Source organism: Phascolarctos cinereus, unplaced genomic scaffold (genome assembly GCF_003287225.1).
Source record: "Phascolarctos cinereus isolate Bilbo 61053 unplaced genomic scaffold, phaCin_HiC Scaffold_726;HRSCAF=1367, whole genome shotgun sequence".
In the NCBI taxonomy this organism is placed as follows: Eukaryota; Metazoa; Chordata; class Mammalia; order Diprotodontia; family Phascolarctidae; genus Phascolarctos; species Phascolarctos cinereus.
The window spans coordinates 274,968,815-274,989,888 of NW_027556098.1; the positions used below are offsets into that span (position 1 = coordinate 274,968,815).

The window sequence follows — 21,074 nt, forward strand, 5'->3', positions numbered from 1 at the left end:
ATACACACACACACACACACACACACACACACACACATGTATGTATATATATGTGTGCCTGAGTCTCTTGGTGTCTATTTTGGGAGTATGACCCAATATGTATATGTGATGTGGGGTGTGTGTGTGTGTGTGTGTGTGTGTGTGTGTGTGTGTGTGTGTGTGTGTTACACAGCTGAGGACTGTGAGCAGGGGGTGGATCTCTGGCTCACATTTAAGGCACATTCAGTAACAGACTGTGGCTGGAGTCCAGAACAGCTGTATTGCATGTGAGAGCAGCCATTACTGGTCCCAGAAAGGGGGAGTGGACTCTCCCTCCACTGTCTTCTGGATCTGGAACAAGAGGCAAACCAGGATACCAGCTGCCAACACCACGGAGGCAAAGCAAGGAGAGGGAGCCGCACCCCAGAACTTCTTCCTCATTGTGAGTAGTAGGGTGCTGACGTTCCGGATGATGTTGGCTTCCATCTCCACCCCTCTTAGCTTTGGGGTTGGAAATTAAATGGGTGGTCATGAAATAACTCCAAGAAATCTCCCCACTTCCTGAAACAGTGGGGGAGAAGGGCTCAAAGCACGAACAAAGCTCTGGTCCAGGGATTCTTAGCCTGGTTTGTGTCCTGAACCCCTCCAGCAGTCTGGTTAAGCCTATGGACCTAGTGGTTAGTGAAAAGAAAGATCTAATTTTTTTTCCCATCCAAATTCATGGAGTCTCTAAAATTGTAAACCCCAAGTTAAGTGCCCCTGCTCTGTAGTGAGTCAGGGAACCCAGTCCTTGTTCCCTGGGATCAGGGCCTCACACATACAGACCCATACCACCATCCCCACAGGAATTCTTTCCAGCCCTTCTGTCTGTCCTGCCTTAGACTGGCCACCTCCCAGACCCTGGGAAAGGCCAAGAACACAGCTGTGGGTCCCACTCCACTCAGGGACAAATCAGAACAGATGTGCAGTGGCAGAAGGCCCAGCTGGCAGCTAGCAGTGGCTGGGGGACCAGAGGAGTGGGTGGGGAGAGAGCAGCAGCAGCAGCAGCATGCACAGCCTGAGAATGGCTGAGACCAGCTGAGTCTGGAGATGGGAGTGCTGGCCCCTCCCCAGTCCTTTGCCTCTTCCAGAACTGACAAAAGGCACCTGGCTTGCACCACCTGCCCTACTGGAAGGAGCATCCAGGGAAGGGAAAGCTGGCTCCAGATATCTGACTCCATTCCACTCTCCAGAATATACTTGCCAGCTTGGGACTCTGTGAAGTGATGAGTGTGGCACAGGTGGCAGGAGAGGGAGGCAGAAGGTTCTGTCCCTACCATCCTTGTCTGTCCTGGTGCCTTGGCCCCTGGCCTTCAACCATACCCTTTGGGAAGCAGAAGCAATTGCTAGAAAGCCAAACCTGACACACGATGGGCAGGGCGGCTGTGGACACCAAGAGAGGTTCTAGGCCACAGCTCACTGCCCATGTTCTCAACAAGCTGTGTGGGAGAGGGAACACTCCCTTCACAACAAGGTCAAATATGATTGCCACTGCATTCCCAGCCCCAAGGACATTGAGAGGATGACAGATAACAACAGCTCGCAAGACAGCTGCCCCATGCCAAAAATGGGGACTGCTCCCTTGGATCTTCCAACCACCTCTCTTGAGCCCTCTGTTGCCAACCCTTCCATCCCAGCCCCACCTCACAATAAAATATGACTCCATCTTCCTTTGAGGAAAAATATTTAATGACAGGTTCATCAACCTATTTCAAAAATGGGGGCCCTCCTCTGAAGAACCCCTTCATGCCCTCATTCTCCTCCCATGCCAGCTGGGAGGTAACAGCCCCTGCCCCAAACAACATTCTCAGAATCTGCGCCCATTTCTTGGGCTGTCTGTACTCTTGAGTCCAGGCCTCAAAGGCCCCATCACATTTGTGTAGGTATAAAAAAATGGAAAAAATATTGTATTGTGCCCATGAGGGCCCTGTCTCTCTTTCCTGGGAGTACTATAGGACCAGCCCACAACTCCTTCCATGTGGCTAAGGCATCAATTCTTCCTGCCATCCCCCTATACCCCCAATTAAATAGAACATTAAAAAGTCTCTTGACCCCAGTGGGGAAAGTGGTCATGAAAGCACCAACCCTAACTCCTGGACTTGGTTCCCATACTCTTCATTAAGACTCCATGGCCTCATAGCCTGCTGGGCCCTGGACTTCATGGATACTATGTAGTCTGGGGCACTGCCCCCAACCCACTCTTGGCCAATCCCAGGGCCTTCTCCCTGTAGCTGAAGAGGATTGGGTCCAAGTGTATTTTATAAGCACCAGGATTCCCCATACCCATGCAAGAGTGGTTCCTCTGGCAATAAGATGGACAGACTGACTGGTACAATTCTTGCCCAAGTCAGAAGCAAGTAAGATTCTTGACGGCTCCAATTTCCAGCATCCGTTTGATAGCCAGGGCCTCATGAGAGACGTTGTGTTCTGATGCCTTTGGAAATTTCAAGAGAATACATTTAGGTTTCTCACACTGGTTTTTCTTTGCCCTACTCCCAGCCCCCAAGAAAAGTCCCCTCCTCACAACCATCAGCACCCTACCCCCACCCCGAGAGCTCCCTCATTCCCAGGTCCTGGCTTCTCAACAGAGAAAAGAGTTTAGGATTACAACATCAAGAGTGACCTAATGGAGAGAGTCCTGCTCTGGGAGTCAGATCACCTGGGTTCTAGTCTTGACCTAGGACTAGGTTACATTAGCCCCAAAATGGACTTCCTTTGTACCCTAGCACTATTCTGGATTCCACTCCCGAGAAACTAGACCACTTTTCTCCGAATTCCTCCTCCCCCTTCTATTCCAGGCTTATCTAATCACTCCCTCTGTGGCCTTGCCTCCCCTCTCTCCCTATCCAAAGCTCACAGGAACTGCATGAGAGGGCAGGGACCCTAGAGAAATAACTGAAACTCACAGACATAGACTTGAGAGTGATCTGCTCATAGTAGTGAATGGTCTGCTTCTTATTAGAGGAGTCTGGATAGCCAAAGCCAGCAATGTGTACCAGGTCACACAGGTGAAGTGCCAGGGTGATGGCCAACAGGCCTGTGGTGGGTTTCTAAGAGTGAGCAGAGGAGTGGGGGAAAGAGAGGAAGTGAAGAGAGAGAAGGAAAGGAGAGGTTAAAGAAATAAGGATGAAATCCTCAGAATCCAGAGTCCCAGAGGGCAGGCCTCAACCCCTGTCCAGCTCTGAACTCATTCCACATCCATGACCCCAATTCATCCTCCAGCTCCACTCTCCCTGCCTTCCGCTTCCTAGCCAACCTGCTTGATCTTCCGGGATGGTCGAATGGGCAGGCTCAGCAGTTTAGCAGCAGTGACCTCCATGAAGAAGGGGTTAAGGATCCGCACCTGCTTAGGGTTAACATCCCAGATGAGGGGGGGCTGTTTCCAGAAGCCCTTCAGCACCTGAAGCAGAAGAGTTAATGAAAAGTGGGCTTTAACCTCAGCATGGCAGAGACTGGGAATGAGAGTAAATAATGGGAGAAGCGGGTCTGAGATGAGAGATGGAGGAATCCCAGAGCAAGAGGAACCTGAAATAGGGACTACCTGCAGGGAAGAGAAGAGAGAGGCCTAGATGGGAGGCAGTGAGGGAGAACTGAAAGAAGCTGTCAGATTTTACACAGGCTGGGTCACAACATGGAGAGCAAAGACAGCTGTTCTCCATCTCTGTGGTGACACAAGCAAGTAAAGTAGCCTACTCTCCTCCCTAGAGGGATTTGGGTTACACATAAGGTGAAATGCCTGAATGGATAGGTCAGCTCCGGGTGGAGGGCTGTGGAATCTCCCAAAGATTTCTCAGAGGGGAGGGAACAACAAATCACCTTTGCTCTAGGCTTCAGGCCTGCTCAGAGGATGAGATAATCTCTAAAGGGCCCTTATCTACATGGAATTGTCTATTTCCCAGAGTACAGTATGGAGGGAACAATCTCATTCCCTTGTGCTAGGCAACTCTCAAAGCCCCAAGAAATGCCCGTGTGGAGGGATAAGAACACTGGTGGTCCAGGCCCTATATCTCGCCATCACCCATACCTACTGCAGCTTGTGGCAATCTTCCCAGCAGGTCCAAGACCTGGGCCACCAGCCTGCTAGAAGTGCCCTGGGATACTGACCCCAGGTGAAAATAAAAGTAATTACATATTGGTTTCCAGAGAGAGGCCTAAGACCTGATCATCCCATATCTGTTAATATTCCAGGCATCCAGGGTAGGGAAGGAGTGGAGGTGACTCAGATTGCAGGCCCTGATCACTAGCTTACCCTGCTCTGCAGGGTCCTTGTACTCACTCGATTTTTATCCCTCAAGATGGTCTCAATCCAGTGAAAGTCAATCGCCTTGAAGGGTACCAGGACCAAGAGGGTGTCGGGGTTGTTCTGCACTTTGGGGCTAAAGTGGGCAGACTCTGGATAGAATAGACGCATGGTGGTCTTAGATCCCACATCACTCTCGTAGCCAACCACTGGAGCATTGTTCAGCCTGAGATGGAGGAAAGGGTTTGGTCATTACTCACAAGGATTTTGCCTGTCTCCCACATTCCATGGGGCTCACAGATCTGGGGATTAAAGGGTCTTAAGAGAACAAAGCCAATCTACTCATTTCATAGATGAGAAAATTTATGCCTAGGGGCAGAAGTAACTTGCCCAAGCCCATAGAGTAAGTGGAAGAAATAGAATGTGAACCCAGGTCCTCTGATAGTCATTAGATGTCAGCACAAGGGCACTAAGGTGATCCATCAAGGATCGGGACACAGCCCCTCTTCTGTAGAGGGGCACTAGGGGACCTATGTTGCTATCACTCTCACCTCCAGGAGGAAGGAAGTGAAAAGGCATCCCGGAACACCCAACCAACCTGATGACCACGTCATATTTGTCAATGGTGTTCCCCAAAGAGCTGTTCTTCAGTCGATGGCCATTCCCCACCACCACGCACCGGAGGCACTTCAGCCTGCCACAGAGTGGGGAAGATTATCAGGGAACCCTACCTGGCCACCTCCTCCCCCCCGCCCTCCACAGCCACACAACCAATCACTAATTCCCCTTCATCAATACATCATAAAAATGTGCAAAAATCTCAACCTCCCCCCCCCATTTCATTAATCAGAATCCCCCACAGGGCTTGCTACAGAGTTACAGGGGTACCTGGCATCCAATTGGAATCCAATTCCTAAGATTGGACTTCAAGGGTGCCAAGGAAGGAGAAGAAAAGGAAGATTTAGTGGAGAGAGACAGCAAAGAAGGAGGAAGAGAAACTGAGTAGTGGAAAGGACAGCTGATGGGGTAGAGGAGAGCATTATAAACTGCAGAAATCAGAATTCTGCTCTAGGCTCTCTAAGCATCCTCCTGCTCATCTCCATCCTGTCACCAAGGTGACACCTTCAGCAGCCTATGTCACCATGGGACTGGCAGACCTGGCTCGCCTGAGAGAGAGGGAGGTTTATCCTGAGCCTGGTTCTGACCCAAGGGACCAGGTGTACAAAGCTCCCTGGGAGTGATCTGTGGCCAGGAATGCCTCAAGATGGGACAAGAAGACCAAGGGTGGGAAGGGTTATACCAGGATCAGAAACCTGTGAGCATTGATCATGACAGAGAAGTAGCTCCACAGTCCCAGACTGGAGGGGGGGATGACTGAGAGGGGGACAGAGAAGAGAAGAGAGGCAGTACTTGGTACTTCAGTGGGGACAGAGTCAGGGGGTAGGAAGCGAGGGGAGAGGGATGGTTTTTGCTCACTTCTGGATGCTCTCTGGCATGGCATGATTGGTGATGGCCAGAACCCTCAGGAGCACATCTTCTGCAAGGACGACAGAATTGGAGACGTGGTAGAAGCAGCAGCAGGGCCCCCAGCCCAGAAACCCCTTCTTACTCCCCCTTCTTTCTCCTCCACACAGCATGCCATTCTCCACTGACACATACAAAATCCCAGCTAGGCTCCTCCCTTTAGGGTCTCTAGAACCTGGGCATCTCTTGTTTCATATGTAACAACAGGAATGAAGACTGTTTAAGAACAGAGTCTGTTTTGCTTGTGTCTTTCCATCTCAAGGGACTAGGATAGGACCTGGCACATAGGAGACACTTAACAGACACAAGATGATTGAGTGACTCAGAGTGGCTCAGGGCTAAGTACCCTGGTGTCATAAAGGATAGGAAACAGGAGAGGAGGAAGCAAGGTCAAGTATGGAGTTAACAACCCTGCCTGAGTGTTTGCACTTACCGCTCCCCTTGACACCATAAGGCAGCTGGTAGGTAGATGTTGTCTGTATCCAGAAAAAATCCTTCAACTGCAAAAAGGTGGGTTGGTCTCGAGAGTAGCTACAGCCCCAGGGGGAGGAAGGGGAAGGGTGAAGTGCATCCATCCATCAGAACCAGGGCCAGGCTTCTGCCCAATACTATCCCCTTACCCACTGACAGACACACAGTTTGACACCCTCCCCTCCCTACCATTCTCAAAGGTTGCCATTACCAGTAATGGATCAATCTTCTTCACAAGGCACCTGCCTTCCCACCCTGCAATCAGCCCCATTCTCTAGTTTTGCCAATGGAGTCCCACCCTCTCCCTGACCCCATCCTCACATACTTGCCAATGAGTTGAGCAGCTTTCTTTTCCACCTCACCCTGAGGGCACTTCAGCCCTTCCATTTGGACAGGGAAATAAAAACTGGAACAGAGGGAGGGAAAGGAGGAGAGTCAGAGGCTCTCCTGCCCTTCTGCCAAGAACACTGTAAGCCTGGCACCTAAGATGCACCAACCCGGAAAGGTCCAACTAGGGCTCCCCTTAACAACGTCCAGGATATTAAGAGAATGACCCCTTGAGCCAGCAGAATGTAAGCTTCCTGAGAACTGTGTCACTTTTGTATTTGCATCCCCAGGCCTAACAGAGTGCCGCAATTCCTAATCCCCTGGTTCAGGGTTCATCCTGGATCCTGGCCAATGGAGAGACCAGCTGGCTGTCCCAGGCTTGCCCACCTATCTCCATGGGGAGAGGAGGAAAAAGAAACAATAACAGGGGGCATCTGGCACCACAATCCATAAAAAGCTTTATCTACACTATACTACACTACTAAAAATTATCCCATTTGATCATCACAGTAGCCCTGTGAAGCAGGTAGTATAAGTACCCTCACCTCCACTTAAACGAAGAAATTGAGTTCAATGACTTCTCTAGGAAGGGGAGGGGAAGGGTATTTATACAGGCATTTATATAGCATCTACTACACACAGGTCAGATACTGTGCTAAACACAGAACCCACAGTCATCTGGCTGACATACACTTCAAGTTCTCCTGGGCCCTCTGCTCTGTACCTGTCGACACCTCCATCCCCTTCCAGCTGCTCAGGGGCCAGGCTTCTAAGTTACTATAATGAAGATAAAAGCTATACTCAGGTACCACATACCTGTCTTCTCGGGAGATAGAATACCAGGCCATGACCAGGAACAGAGCCAGCATGGCCAAGATCTTCCAGCCTACAGACAGGATATCCAAAGAGAGTAGAGGAGATGGTGAGGATCAGTGCCCCAGCTCCACTTCTAAACTTATCCCACCTTCCTTCTCTGCTGACACCCTTACAACCCCAGCTAAGCAAATTCATTCTACATCAATATAAGGATATCCTCACATCTAGTACAGTACAGGGGTGGGAGTTCCCCTTCTCCCTCATTCCTGAAGGATTCAGTTGCAAGGTCTTTGTCCTACTCTAATCACCCCAGATTGGGAGGCAAGATATAAGACTGCCCACTATACCAGAGCCACCCTCTAAGGTAGGACAACCGTCCAGCGCAGATACTCACGAGACTTGCTGATCATGTTTCTCAGCAAGCAGCACGGCTCCCAAGGAGAGCTTTCATCTCGGCTGCCTCGGGCCACCTAGGAATAAAGAGTAACAGGTGTCTGGTCAGCCCCAGAAAGTTAATTTCTTGACCATTCAAGGAAACCACACTTATAGGCTATCTGTTTCCCTGACTGCCTGCCAACTCCCCACCCTGAGGAAGTATGTAACTGCTTTATTAGGGACTAGGTCAGAGGTAGGGAACCTTCAGCCTTGAGGCCACATGTGGACCTCCAGGTCCTCAAGGACCTCTTAGACTGAATCCAAACTTCACAGAACAAATCTGAAAACCTCACATCCCAAATCCTACCTTACTGACGCCTAGGTACTTTCTCACATCCCTGGAGACAAACTAAGAGAAGAGAGTAACCACCAGTCTCTACTCCACTGGACAGGAATGAGAGACAAGGAAAGGCCTTTTCCCACCCATCGGGAAGATGTGTAGAAAACAGAACTCAGGCTTTAACGTTTGTACCAGAATCCTTCCAACTTCTAGCTCTGCTTTCAGGTTATATGGCCAAATGTGGGTAGTCTCACATCCACTTTGCAGCAAGCAAGCTTCTCCAACTTTCCCCTCCTCTCCCCCATCCCACTCCATCCCCCTAGGAAGGGATCCACTTGGCACATGGACAGGGCTGCCCCCACCTTCTTTAGGGAGTTAAGCTAGTCTGGAAAGGGTTTGGTTAATGTTCCATCTACACAGATGTTTACCCAACCGTCACTACCCAAGGTCAGCTACCATTGGCCCTGCCAAGAAATGTCCAGCAGGATGGCTGGACAGAAACATCCCGACAAGTTCTCACTGAGTGGAAAACCCCAAAACAATGGCTCAAAGACTGTTGGCCTTTCCAAATTTAATGCCAGGAGGATACTCCCTGTGCCCCAAAGTAAGCACCTCCCTTTCAGCTTCCCTTCCTGGCCAGCACAATCTTATTTATTTCCTTTTGAGCTGACCAGCCCAAACCCTGTCCAGGAATTTTAGGGGATGTATAGAAGGAAATATTTAAAAACTTTCATTTATATAGCATTTTAAAGTTGACAGCTCACTTTCTAGTCATGACAACCCTCTGAAATAAGTTGCACAGGAATCAACACACACATTTTACAGCTGAGGAAACTAAGCCTGAGAGAGAAGTGTTTGGTGTATGGTCAAACAGCTAGGAAGCATAGGAACTGAGAACCCAGATCTTTCTTGACTCCAGAAGGAGAATTTTCTCACTAGTCTGCATTACCTCGCTGAACCGGTTTTGGTTATCCATTGCCTACAATGGATAGTCCTAGATGACTAATCTCTAGTCACTAGTGAACAAGCATTTACTAAGCACCTACTATGTGCCAGGCACTGGGCTAAGCACAAAGAAAAGGCCAAACTGGTCCTTGAACTCAAGGAGCTCACAGTCTAATGGAGAAGATAACATGTAAACAACAATGCACAAACAAGTTACACACTAAAAAAAATGGAGATGAGCTCAGAGGGAAGGCACTGGAATTGAGGGGGACCAGGAAAAGGCTGCTTGCCCAAAGTAGGATTTTCGTTAAGACTTGAAGGAAACTAGGAGGGAGGGATGTCCAAAAATGGGGAAAAGTCAGTGAAAATGCATAGAGCTGGGAGATGGACTGTTGTGTGTCAGGAAGATTAGGGAGATCAGTGCCACTAGATCACAGAGTATGGGGATGGGATTAAGATGGAAGAAGACTAGAAAGGTAGGAAGGGGCCAGAGGAGAAGGGCTTTAAAAGGAAAACAGAGGATCTTCTACTTGGTCCTGAAGATAATAGGGAGCCACTTAGAGTTAACTGAATATGAGTGGGTAATACTGGCCAAAAAGGATTTTCTATTTGATCCTAGAGGTAATATGGAACCACTGGAATTTGCTGAATAGGAGGGTGACATGGTCAGACTTGCACTTCAGGAAGATTCCTTTGATAACTGAATGGAAGATGACAAGGTCAATCAACAAGCATTCATTAAACAACAAAGTATGTTGCCTAGTGTTCGAGAATTTCCACAAAAAATTAAATTAAAAAAAAATTTCCACAATCAGGCCTCAATCTCATCTACTAAGACTTGATGATACCAACTTTCTCTACCAACCAGACTAGTCTACTCACTGTTCCCAACTCACTCCGTACATTCTAGACTCAGGTCTTGGCTTATGCCATTCCCTCTCCTACTCCCATTGCCCTTTCTTCTTCTCTCTGCCTACCCAAATCATAATTTGAGATTCAATTGATCCACCAGGACTCTCCCAACCATCCTTAGCTCTTTCTTGAAATCTCACAGAACTTACCATTTACTGTCTTATATTGTTACTCAAATGTCTCATAGAACAATAGTAAAAGCTCATATTTGCATAATGATTTATAAAATGTTGTCTTCATATGACCTCTGAGAACAGTGCAAATATCTTTTCTTTTTTTACAGATTAAGAAACAGGCTCGAATTTGGAAATACACCTAAAAAGTCACTAAGCTGTACATATCCACTGACAATATAATACAACTACTAGGCATATACCCCCAAAAAATAGGAGAAAAAAGGAAAGCAGTTGTACAGCAACACGTTTTACTGTAGTAGAGAACTAGAAACAAAGTGGGTACCCATCAGTAATTGAAGAATGACTGAAAAAATTATGGTTTATAAATGTAATAGAATACGACTCAATCAATCCATAAACATTTAACAAGCACCTACTATACACGAGGCACTAAATTAAGCACTGATTTAAAAAAAAAAAAGTCAAAAGACGGTCCCTTCCTTCCAGGAACTTCAAGGAACTTAAAATCTAAAGGGGGAGACAACATACAAATAAATACATACAAAACAAGCTATATACAGAATAAATAGGAAATAATTAACAGAAGTAAGGCACTAGAATTAAGAGGGGTTGGGGAAGGCTTCCAGTAGAAGGTAGGATTTTAGTTGGAACTTAAAAGGAAGCCAGGGAGGTCAGTAATCAGAGTGGAGGAGGGAGAGGGTTCCAGGCAAGAGAGACAGCCATAGAAAATACCAGGAGCCAAAAGAGGGAATATTTAGTTCATGGAACAGCCAGGAGGCTAATGTCACTTTGGATCAATGACTACGTGTTGAGGAGTGAGCTGTACAAAGACCGGAAAAATAGGAGGGGGCTAGTTTATAAAAGGCTTTGAATGGGAAACAGAACATTTTTATTTGCTCCTGGAGGCAACAGGGAGCCAATGGAGTTTATTGAGTGAGGGATGACATAAGAAATGATAAAAGAGACAGATTCAGAGAAACCTGGGAAAGCTTACACAAATTTGGTGAAGACTGAAGTGAGCAAAACCATTACAATTTATATAACGATGATAATAACACAGTAAAAGAAAGCAAATGTGACAATAACTGATCAATGCAATTACCAGTCACATCTACAGGAAACTGATGATGATTCAAAACATGATCTCCTCCTGGCAGAGAGGTAATGAACTAGAGAGGTATGGAAGGAGATATGCATTTTCATTCATGGCCAGTGTATGGTTTCATTTTGCTTGAGAATTCTTATTCGTTAGCAAAAAAGAAAAAAAAACTGAATTAGATAAGAAAATATACTTCCTTCCTTCCTCTACTCTGGCTACTGACCTCCCTGGCTTCAAGTCCTAACTAAAATCCTACCTTCTACAGGAAGCCTTCCCAACCCCTATTAATTCTAGTGCCTTCCCTCTGTAAATTATTTCTTATTTATCCTTTTTTATTTGATTTGGGAAACAGCTCTCTGGGAAAGGGAGGAAAAAGAGGGACATGTAGGGAGATACGAATGATGGAAGAACAAAAGATCCATTTTCTTTTAAAAGACAAGAAACAGAAGATCATAGCAGCAATGTGACTTATTGTCATGACTTACCAGTGGTCACACTGCTGGTATGTGTCAGGGCCAAGGTCTACTTCTCCTGACTCCTAAAACTATTGTGGATTGTGGAAGTACTTTCTTTTATAAACACTGTGAAGTACTTTATAAATTTTAAAGTGCTATAAAAATATAAGCTGTTATTTCTATAACACCAACATCATTTGTGTTCCCTACCGAATCAAGACAGTAATCCTGAAGGGCAAAATCGTATTTTGTTTCTTTTGAAGCCTCTCAAAAGCACTTCGTGTATATAAAATTACACACACATACACACACACACACACACACACACACACACACACACACACTCACACTTTATTCATTCATTTATTCATTTATTTTGCTGGGGCCACAGCTAGGGCAATGAATGCCCCTGAGAAGCTCCAGCTAAGGCTACAGGTAGAAGAAAGAGGACAAAACCCAAGCATACTAGGAGGGAAGGAGCAAAGGAACAGGGAGGCAAGAAAGGAGAGGAAACATAGCAAGAAAGGAGGGGAAGAGGAAAGCAGGAAATGAAATGGGGGAGAGGGAAAGAGAATAGAGAGATCTTCAGTTATTTAGGACCTTTGATTTCAACTGTATAAGGAGTTCCTGGTGAGGAAACTCCTTCTACCAATGCAACTCAGCAACTGGTTTGCAACTGTATGTCTTAGAGTTGTATGGGGCACAGAGAGATGAAGTAACTTTTCTAGAGTTACAGGGCCAGGATGTGACAGAAGCAAGACTTGAACCCATGTCTTCCTGACTTACTAAGAAGTGAAGCTACCTTAAACATGGTAACCTTAAAAAAAAAAAAAGTGAAGCTCACTGTACTCTCCACCACATTGCCTCTCAACGGTAACAAAGCTATAACTGCAAGAATGAACAATTAATTAACCTACATTAGCCTATATGTTTGGTGAGTGCTCTAGACCCTGGAACCAGGGAAGAGATCTGAGTTGGTGGGTCAGGGGAGACTTCTGGAATGGGCTGTACTTTGAATCCACAGGGGATGGAGGGGAAGGAATTGGCTTGGCACAAAAGAGGGACAAATTCATTCTCAAGTGAAGGCTGGGCAGAAGGACAGAACTGGCTGCAGTTTGTCTCCATCTCAAGTCCTTGGAGACGAGATTCCTGTGTCCTCTAAATATGGTAAAACATTAAGGCAGGGGTGGAGAATCTGTGGTCTCGAGGCCACAATTGGCCCTCTAGGTCCACATGTGCAGCCCTTTGATTGAATCTAAACTTCTTGTTCTGTGAAATTTGGATTCAGTCAAAGGATTGCACTAAGTGGTGTCCACTTGGTATTACAGATTATGAACTGGTTATTAATCTATGGAACAAAGGCAAATCCAAGAACAAATGCAAAGATCACAATGGTGCCCCACAGACCCGGCTCTTCCTTGAGCACTCAGGTACCAAGAACATGAGGGAGAGGTCGCAATGGGATGGGCCTGGGGACTCAGGGACAGTCCCTCTTAGAATAGGGACCAACCCCTACCTTCCAATGGGTCTTCCCAGCATGTCTGGCTCCTTCCCAGGCCAACTCTTTGCCTCAGAAGTCATTAACTCCTGGGCAAGGGCTTCTCTTTCTCATCCTTTTGTTGGCCCATTACCCCATTAGCCAATTTCTCTCCTCTATAGAAGATGAGGCAGTAAAAGTCAAAAGCCAAACAAATCACTAGATTTTGGCCCCACCAGGTTGGAAAGAACTAGATACTACTGGGATGAGCAGGGTCTGACTGGTTAACAGAATACTTCCTCTCTCTCCCAGGACAGAGATCTCCCAAATTTCTAGACTTTAATTACCCTTTCTTCCTTTAATGCCATAATTTATTCCCCACCTTCACCTAAATAAAATTCTATTATACCATTTATTTATTTGTTGTACCTGTGTTTTTATTATCATAAGGATCTTCCCAGTGTGGAAATACCCTCCACTATTGTAGAATGGCAACCATTTCTAATTTATAAACTTAGAGGCTGGCTATATGATGTATATGTTTCAATTCAACAATTTTTTTTTTTACAGCTAGGCAATGGGGTTAAGTGACTTGCCCAGGGTCACACAGCTAGTAAGTGTCAAGTGTCTGAGGCTGGATTTGAACTCAGGTCCTCCTGATTCCAGAGCTGGTGCTTTATCCACTGTGCCACCTAGCTGCCTCTCAACAAACTTTTTTTAAGCTTCTACAATGTGCATGACAATATCCTAGGCTCCAGGACACAAAGATACAGGGGGAAAAAAAGTCCTAGACTTCAAAGATCTTACATGATCCTTTGGGGATGTAACATACTCTAAACAGGTAAAAAATAAGGTAATTTGAGGAGGGGAAAGATCATTAACAACTAGGGAGAATCAGAGGTTTCATGGATAAATGGTTCCACCTGAGTAGGAGAAGGAAAAAGAAGGTGGGAAGGCCCAGAGGTGATCAAACGCATTTAAATTCAGGGAACTGCCCAAGGTGGGAAAAGAGAATAATGGTGAATTGAATTTTTTAAAAAGTTCATTGTTTTTGAAAAAGGGAAGGGCTATATCATTCAGGCATATGGCTTGGATTGGGTTTTTTTTAGTTAGAATTAAAATTAGTTATCTTCTATTGAGCAGTGAGGAGGCACCGCAATGCAGCAAAAAGAGCATTGGGCTACATCTGAGTCAGATGTCTGGGCTTAGCAAGGACAAGTTTATGAATCTCAAACCCCCAATTTCCTCATGTGTAAAATGAGCTTCCTTCCAGTTACGAAAACCTAGGACTATGACTACTTTTTTCCTAGAACTTCATGACATGCCTTGAAATATCCAGTTATTGTTTCCCTCTCCTTTTCCAACCTGAGAGGGTATCAACCACACAAAGCTGGGAACCACTGACCAGGCAAGGGAATGACTGTGAGACCCAATCTTACAGGCACCCCCACCTACGAAGCCCACCTCAGCTGAAAAAGTTGACAGTTCAGCCATCTTAGGCAGGCAAAAACCTGCCATGACTCAACCACTTGATGGCTTAGAGAAAAAAGGACACACTGGTAGCAAAATGCCATCCTTTGGAGTTGTAAACTGATTCAACCATCTGGCGAACAATTTGGAACTATGCCCAAAGGGTTATAAAACTTTGATCCTTTGATTCAGCAATACCACTATTAGGTCTGTATTCCAAAGAAATCATAAAAAAGGGGAAAAGACCCACACATACAAAAATATTTATAGCAGCTCTTTTTGTGATGGCAAAGAATTGGAAATTTAGGGGATGCCCATCAATTGGGGAGTAAATGAACAAGTTACGGCATACAAATTAATGGAATGCTATTGTTCCCTAAGAAATGATGAGCAGGCAGATTTCAGAAAAATCTGGAAGTTCTGCATGAACTGATGCTGAGTGAAGTGACCAGAACCAAGAGAACATTATACACAGTAACAGCAACATTGTGCAATGACCAACTTTGATAGACTTAGCTCTTCTCAGCAATGAAATGATCTAAAACAATTCCAAAAGACTCATGATGGAAAATGCTATCCACAGCCAGAGAAAGAACTATAGAGTCTGAATGCAGATAGAAAGATAGTATTTTCCCTTTGTTGTTGTTGTTTTTTTCTTTCTCATGGTTTTTCTCTTTTGTTCTTTCTAACTTTTCTTTCACAGCATGACTAAGGTGGAAATATGTTTAATATAATTGTACATGTATGGCCCATATCAGATTGTATGCCGTCTTGGGGAGGGGAGGGAAAAATTTAGAACTCAAAATCCTATAAAAGTGAATGCTGAAAACTAAAAATAATTTTTTTAAAAGAGAGAAAAAAATGTCATCCTTAACATTAACAAGCATGTGAAGCACATTTCATTAGGACATACATCAAGGGAATTTCACATTGTTTTAAAAGCAAATATTTCTTGACTACACAATCACAAAGGATATTATTTTTATTCCTCAAACTAAAAAAAACCGAAAATGTAACTGAACTATTTTTTAAACTTTTAAACCAAACTTTCCTCAAAAAATATAAATTTTGCAAAGGACTTCTTTTAATCAGATCCTTGTCTTTTCACTAAAAAAACACCAATATTTTCAGCCTTATCTTCTTGGCTAAAATAAGCATCTTTCACTCGTGATGGAAAATGCTATCCACATCCAGAAAAAGAACCATAGAGTGTGAATGCAGATGGAAGCATACTATTTACTCTCCTTTTCTTTTGTTGTTTTATTTCTTTTTTCTTGTGGTTCCTCCCATTAGTTCTAATTCTTCTATACATCATGACTAATGTGAAAATATGCTTAATATGAATGTATAAGTAGAGCCTATATCAGATTACATGCCATTTGGGGGAGAGGTGAGGAGAAGAGAAAAAAATTTAAAACTCAAAATCTTATGGAAATGAATGTTGAAAACCAAAAATAGATTTTTTTTTCTTTTTAAGATAAGTTTCATTTGTCTTTGTTAGGCAATAAGGTTAAGTGACTTGCCCAGGGTCACACAGCTAGTGAGTGTTATGTGTCTGAGGCCAAATTTGAACTCAGGTCCTCCTGACTTCAGGGCTGGTGCTCTATCCACTGCACCACCCAGTTGCCCCATTAAATAGATTATTTTAAAAAAAAAATAAAGTAAGCATCTTTCCAACTGGACCTTGCTCCCTAACTGCATACTATGCTAAAAAGGGTCAGTGGTGGAATTTAAAGATTGTCAACCACCCTTATAAATTTCTGACATGTTTGCCTTCCTTGCCCATACCAACCACAGCCCCGGAGTCACACACAATTATTGTCTGAGGCATAAAAAGCAAATCAGCCAGAGAAATCAACAATGATAAAATATCTACTTGATTTTCTCTAGACCCATAGCAGGCTGGAGTCCCCAGACAGGCAAGGGGACTTCTTCTGATGGGGAGGGGGGTGGGAGGAGCGGGGGCAGCACACCTGACCCCAACTGGGGCTAGTAAGGCAGCTCCCTGGAAGAAGTCTGGAACCAAGTGGCTACTTGCATCTCCTCCTTCCTGCACTGGAGCTCAGCAGAAACTACCAAATGGGAAACAGAAGAAATGAAGACAGCCCCTGTCACTGGGATTTCTGACTAGGAAAGCAGGTGATACAAAGGAGAGGATCACCAAAGCCCTCCCCAACTACAAAAAGGGAACCTACCTGTTGTCTTTATCCCAATGGCCCAGGAACTCACATAGTTGGAAAAACTGCCAACCTGCCCTATTTCATCTGTTACCTTTGGAAAGGACCAGCCCTAAACAGGTCTATCTTCCTGTTCCCTGCCTATCTCTCCAATGACACCTGCCTCCCCTACCTACCCATCTAGTACTTTGAGGTTCTCTCCCTCAGGCTCTCAAGAAAGGATCTGAGGGTCATTACTGCTAAAGTATAAATGATTCTTAACAACTTATGAAACCTCCTAGTACCATTTTCAATAACAGTAGAGTGCCTAGCACACAGCAGCTGATTAATAAATGTGTTGATTAATTGATTAAAGAGGGTCTAGGACAAATTTATCACTTCAGATATCAATACATTTAAGTAATGAATATGATAAACATGAAACTTCAATGAGAATAAGCAAATAAGCTCTCTCAGATATCATTGAGACTTGACAGGATGGAAATCATGCCTGGAATATAGTAATGGATAAATAGGACAGAATTGGAGAATCTCAGATGTAGAAAATGGTGAAAGGATATAAACAGTTCTCAGGAGAATAAGCTTCTGAGACAACTATTAATAATGATACAGAAGAATGTCCAAAGGCACTAGTAATAAGAGAAATGAAAATCAAGTTGGCTGTGGAATTTCACCTCAACACTTCATAAATGGGTAAACATGGCAAAAGATGGGAATAGCCAACGCTGGAGGGGTTCTGGAATGATGGGCACACTCTGTTGGTAGAGCTACGAGGTAGTCCAATTATTCTGGAAAGCCATCTGGAACTATGCTATGGATGTCCAAAGCATCAAAATGACAATAAAACGTCTCTGAGTTTGGCTCAGAGATCCCACCATTTATACACACACAGATCTGTATATGTACGTGCAACGCATAATATATACATATGTATACATTTTTGTTGTGTGTCCTTCGTTCTCTAAGAAGACCACAACATCAGGGAGGTGATAATGTGCAAGTGAATTGGATTTGAGTGAAGGAGGGCTGTGCGAAGTCACTAGCCTCACTTTCTCCTCCCGAGCCATCTGGGTCCAGTGGCCATATATCAATCAGGACAATTGGAGATGGCCCAGGATGCAGCAGATGCATACGTACATATACACTCAAGCAGGTCAAAAATAGAAAGTCCTCATCTATAGCAAAATATTTACAAAAAACATTTTTTATAGCAGCAAGGAACTGAAAACAAATTAGCTGACCATAGATAGGGGAATGGCTACATAAACTGTGGTGCACAAATATAATGGGCTATTACTATGCACAGGAAATGATGATTATGAACCAGGAATCTACAATGATGACAGCATCATAAATGGAAAGAACAAAAATCAGAACTGAACAACTCATAAATTACAAATGACCAAGCAGGAGACCCCAAAGAAAAGATATAAGAATGTACTTCTTTCCCTTCTTTGCAAAGTTGTTAGGTAGACCACAGAGGTGCAGCTAGGGCATTCTGTTGGAATCGGTTGATGAGGAAGCCCTTCTCACCAAGATCAAGCCCATGATCCCATAACCTCCTGCTTTCTCCAGCCAATTACCCCCACCATCACTTTCACCCTCTGTCTTTGTAATCTTCAATTGCTCCTTTTGAATGGGTGTTGACAATAGACAAACTAGGACTTGGGGAATTACCCTAATTACATTACATTAAATTACTTTAATCATTAAGTGACCATCCACTTAAATGATAACTCTTTATCTTTTATGGGGACTGTCAGAGCTGCATTCTTTAGTCATTCCGGGTACAGGGGATTTCCTAACCTGACTGGAACCATCTATTTAGAGGGTTTAACTTTGACAGGCACCAGAATAAGCAGCATACCCAATAACTTGTGCCAGCATGGAAAGAAACTTAAGACTTTTGGACTTATCTGACAACAATATACAAGAACTTTTGAGTTTCAATGGTTGCAGTGCTTTGGAGGAAATTTCACTGCAACATAATCAGATTCGTGAAATTAAAGAAAGCACCTTCCAAGGATTTACTTCCCTGCACATCATAGATCTGAGTAGAAACCGGATCTGGAAAGTTCACAACAGTGCATTCATTAAGCTTGGGTCAATCACTAACCCAGATATCAGTTTCAATGAACTGACTTCATTTCCGACATAACGACCGAATGGGTTAAACCAGCTAAAACTAACAGGCAACTTTCATCTGAAAGAAGCATCAGCAGCAAAGGACTTTGTGAATCTCAGGTCTTTGTCTGTGCCACTCACTTAGCTGTGCTGTGCGTTTTGGGGTTCTCCAATCAGGAAAAAGTTGACCCAGCAGATCTCACAGGCAGGACTGAGAAAGAACACTGCCAGACAATCATCCACTGCATTCCTGCAACAGGTGCCTTTGAGCCCCGTGAATATCTGCTGAGGGGCTGGACGATCTGTCTCACCATGTGGTTTCTTTTCTTGGTTGCCAACCTGCTTGTCCTTGTAATGACATTTGCAGCTTGTGTTCCGTGGCCTTCCTCCAAGCTGTTTATAGGTCTGGTTTCTGTGTCTAACTTACCAGTCTGTACTGGCATTTTAACTTTCCTGGATGCGTCTCTTGGGGAAGATTTGCTGCATTTGGGATCTGGTGGGAGACCGTCAATGGTTACAAAGTTGCTGGCTTTCTTGTTGAGTTTTCGTCACAAAGCGCCATATTTTTATTGATGCTAGCAGCTGTTGAACAAAGCTTATCTGCCAAGGAGATCCTGAAAAATGGGAAGAGCAACCATCTCAGACAGTTCCAGGTGGCCGCCGTGTTGGCATTTCTGTGCGCTGTGGTGGCATGGTGCTTACTGCTCTTCCACAGAGGTGAATAGTCTGTGTCTCCCCTCTGCTTCCCCTTCCCAACTAGTGAAACAGCCTCCTTGGGGTTTACCCTACTGCTCCTTAACTCATTAGCATTTCTCCTAATGGCTATTATCTCCTAATGGCTATTTACTGCAACCTGGAAAAAGAGGACCTCTGGGTGGGAGCACTCCCAGGCTAGCATGACTAAGCAAGTCGGTTGGCTCATATTCAACAACTGCATCTTTTTTTGCCCCGCTCCATTTTTCTCTTTTGCACCACTGATCACGATGACTTCTGTCAGCCCAGAGATCATGAAGTCTGTCACTTCGATAATTTTCCCATTGCCTGCTTGCTGAATCCAGTCTTGTATGTTTTCTTCAACCTCAAATTTAAGGAAGACTGGAAGTTACTGCAGCCACACATTACCAGGAAGAATGGGTCCATTTCGGTTTCCATCAGCAGGCAGGGTGCATGCATAACCCAGGATTTCTACAATGACTGTGACAAATAATCATACTTGCAGGGAAACCTGACCATGTGTGACTGCTGCGAATTCTTCCTTCTAACAAAGCCAGTGTTGTGCAAACATCTAACTACGCAGATGAGGAAGACTCAGTTTGTCTCAGACAGTTCAGACCAAGTGAAGGCCTGTAAGTGTGTCTGCTTCTATCAGAGCAAGAGATTACATTGGTCTGCTATACTTATAATATACCAATAGTTAAAGACTGGAAAACACTGTTAATAAGTTATTGTTTGTCACACCCATCCCCATGCACTTTTAAAAAGTAAAGGGATGATTTTCTCAAGAAATGTTCACTATTCGATGAGGATCCTGTTTCCAAGCACTATCCTTCCTTTCATATGGTTTTCTAACTTGAAAAACTTTTTAACATATCCAAATTGTATTCTGCTTCATCTGATTTGCAAGAGATAATGCTCATCACCATTTCCCTGTTAAGCACAAGTTAAAAAAGAGCTGTTAATATTAGAAAATTAGTTTAAAATGGGGCTTCCTATAAGGAAAAAAAAAGTCCTCGCTAATTTTGTATAGTGTTTTCAGCATTAATCTCAGGACGATGTAGTGCAGAGCTAATAAGGGAATGTCTCCCAGACAGAACTGTGAGGGGATGAGAGAAAACTAGGACACCAATAATGCATTTGTTTTTTGTTTTGTGTGGGGGTTTTGGGGAGGGTTTTTTTGGTTTTTTTAGGCAACTGGGGTTAAGTGACTTGCCCAGGGCCACAGGTAGCAAGTGCCTGAGGCCAAATTTGAACCCAGGTCTTCTTGACTCTATCCACTGTTCCCTCTAGTTGCCCCAAGGTCATCCACTACATCCCCAGCCATTGACAGTCATCTTGCCTTTAATTTGCCACTGGACTTCAATGACTCTGGAGGATAGAGTGAGGCTGACTGCTTTGCACAGCTCTGCCTCACTTAAATCCAATTTGCTCATTGTCAGGACATCACTCT

At 44.6% G+C, this 21,074-nt stretch overlaps 1 protein-coding gene and 1 pseudogene across 3 annotated transcripts in view; one reads left to right on the top strand and one right to left on the bottom strand.

Annotated features, from left to right (window-relative positions):
- Window positions 1-2,272: 2,272 nt before the first annotated feature.
- ST3GAL4 (ST3 beta-galactoside alpha-2,3-sialyltransferase 4) overlaps window positions 2,273-21,074 on the bottom strand; it is a 42,913-nt gene continuing 24,111 nt past the window's right edge. For 2 of the 3 annotated variants that reach the window (XM_021000659.2, XM_021000660.2), the window contains exons 2-11: window positions 7,791-7,866; window positions 7,397-7,466; window positions 6,579-6,659; window positions 6,216-6,313; window positions 5,735-5,795; window positions 4,857-4,952; window positions 4,295-4,484; window positions 3,275-3,418; window positions 2,925-3,068; window positions 2,273-2,452 (exon numbers count right to left, since the gene is read on the bottom strand). In XM_021000659.2, the coding sequence (XP_020856318.1) occupies window positions 2,366-2,452; window positions 2,925-3,068; window positions 3,275-3,418; window positions 4,295-4,484; window positions 4,857-4,952; window positions 5,735-5,795; window positions 6,216-6,313; window positions 6,579-6,659; window positions 7,397-7,466; window positions 7,791-7,806 (987 nt within the window). In that variant the 5' untranslated portion in view covers window positions 7,807-7,866 and the 3' untranslated portion in view covers window positions 2,273-2,365. Of the gene's footprint in view, window positions 2,453-2,924; window positions 3,069-3,274; window positions 3,419-4,294; window positions 4,485-4,856; window positions 4,953-5,734; window positions 5,796-6,215; window positions 6,314-6,578; window positions 6,660-7,396; window positions 7,467-7,790; window positions 7,867-19,048; window positions 19,380-21,074 lie in introns of those variants that run through there. The other variant, XM_021000658.2, reaches the window with a different exon arrangement.
- LOC110218097 (leucine-rich repeat-containing G-protein coupled receptor 4 pseudogene) lies at window positions 18,533-20,392 on the top strand (annotated as a pseudogene).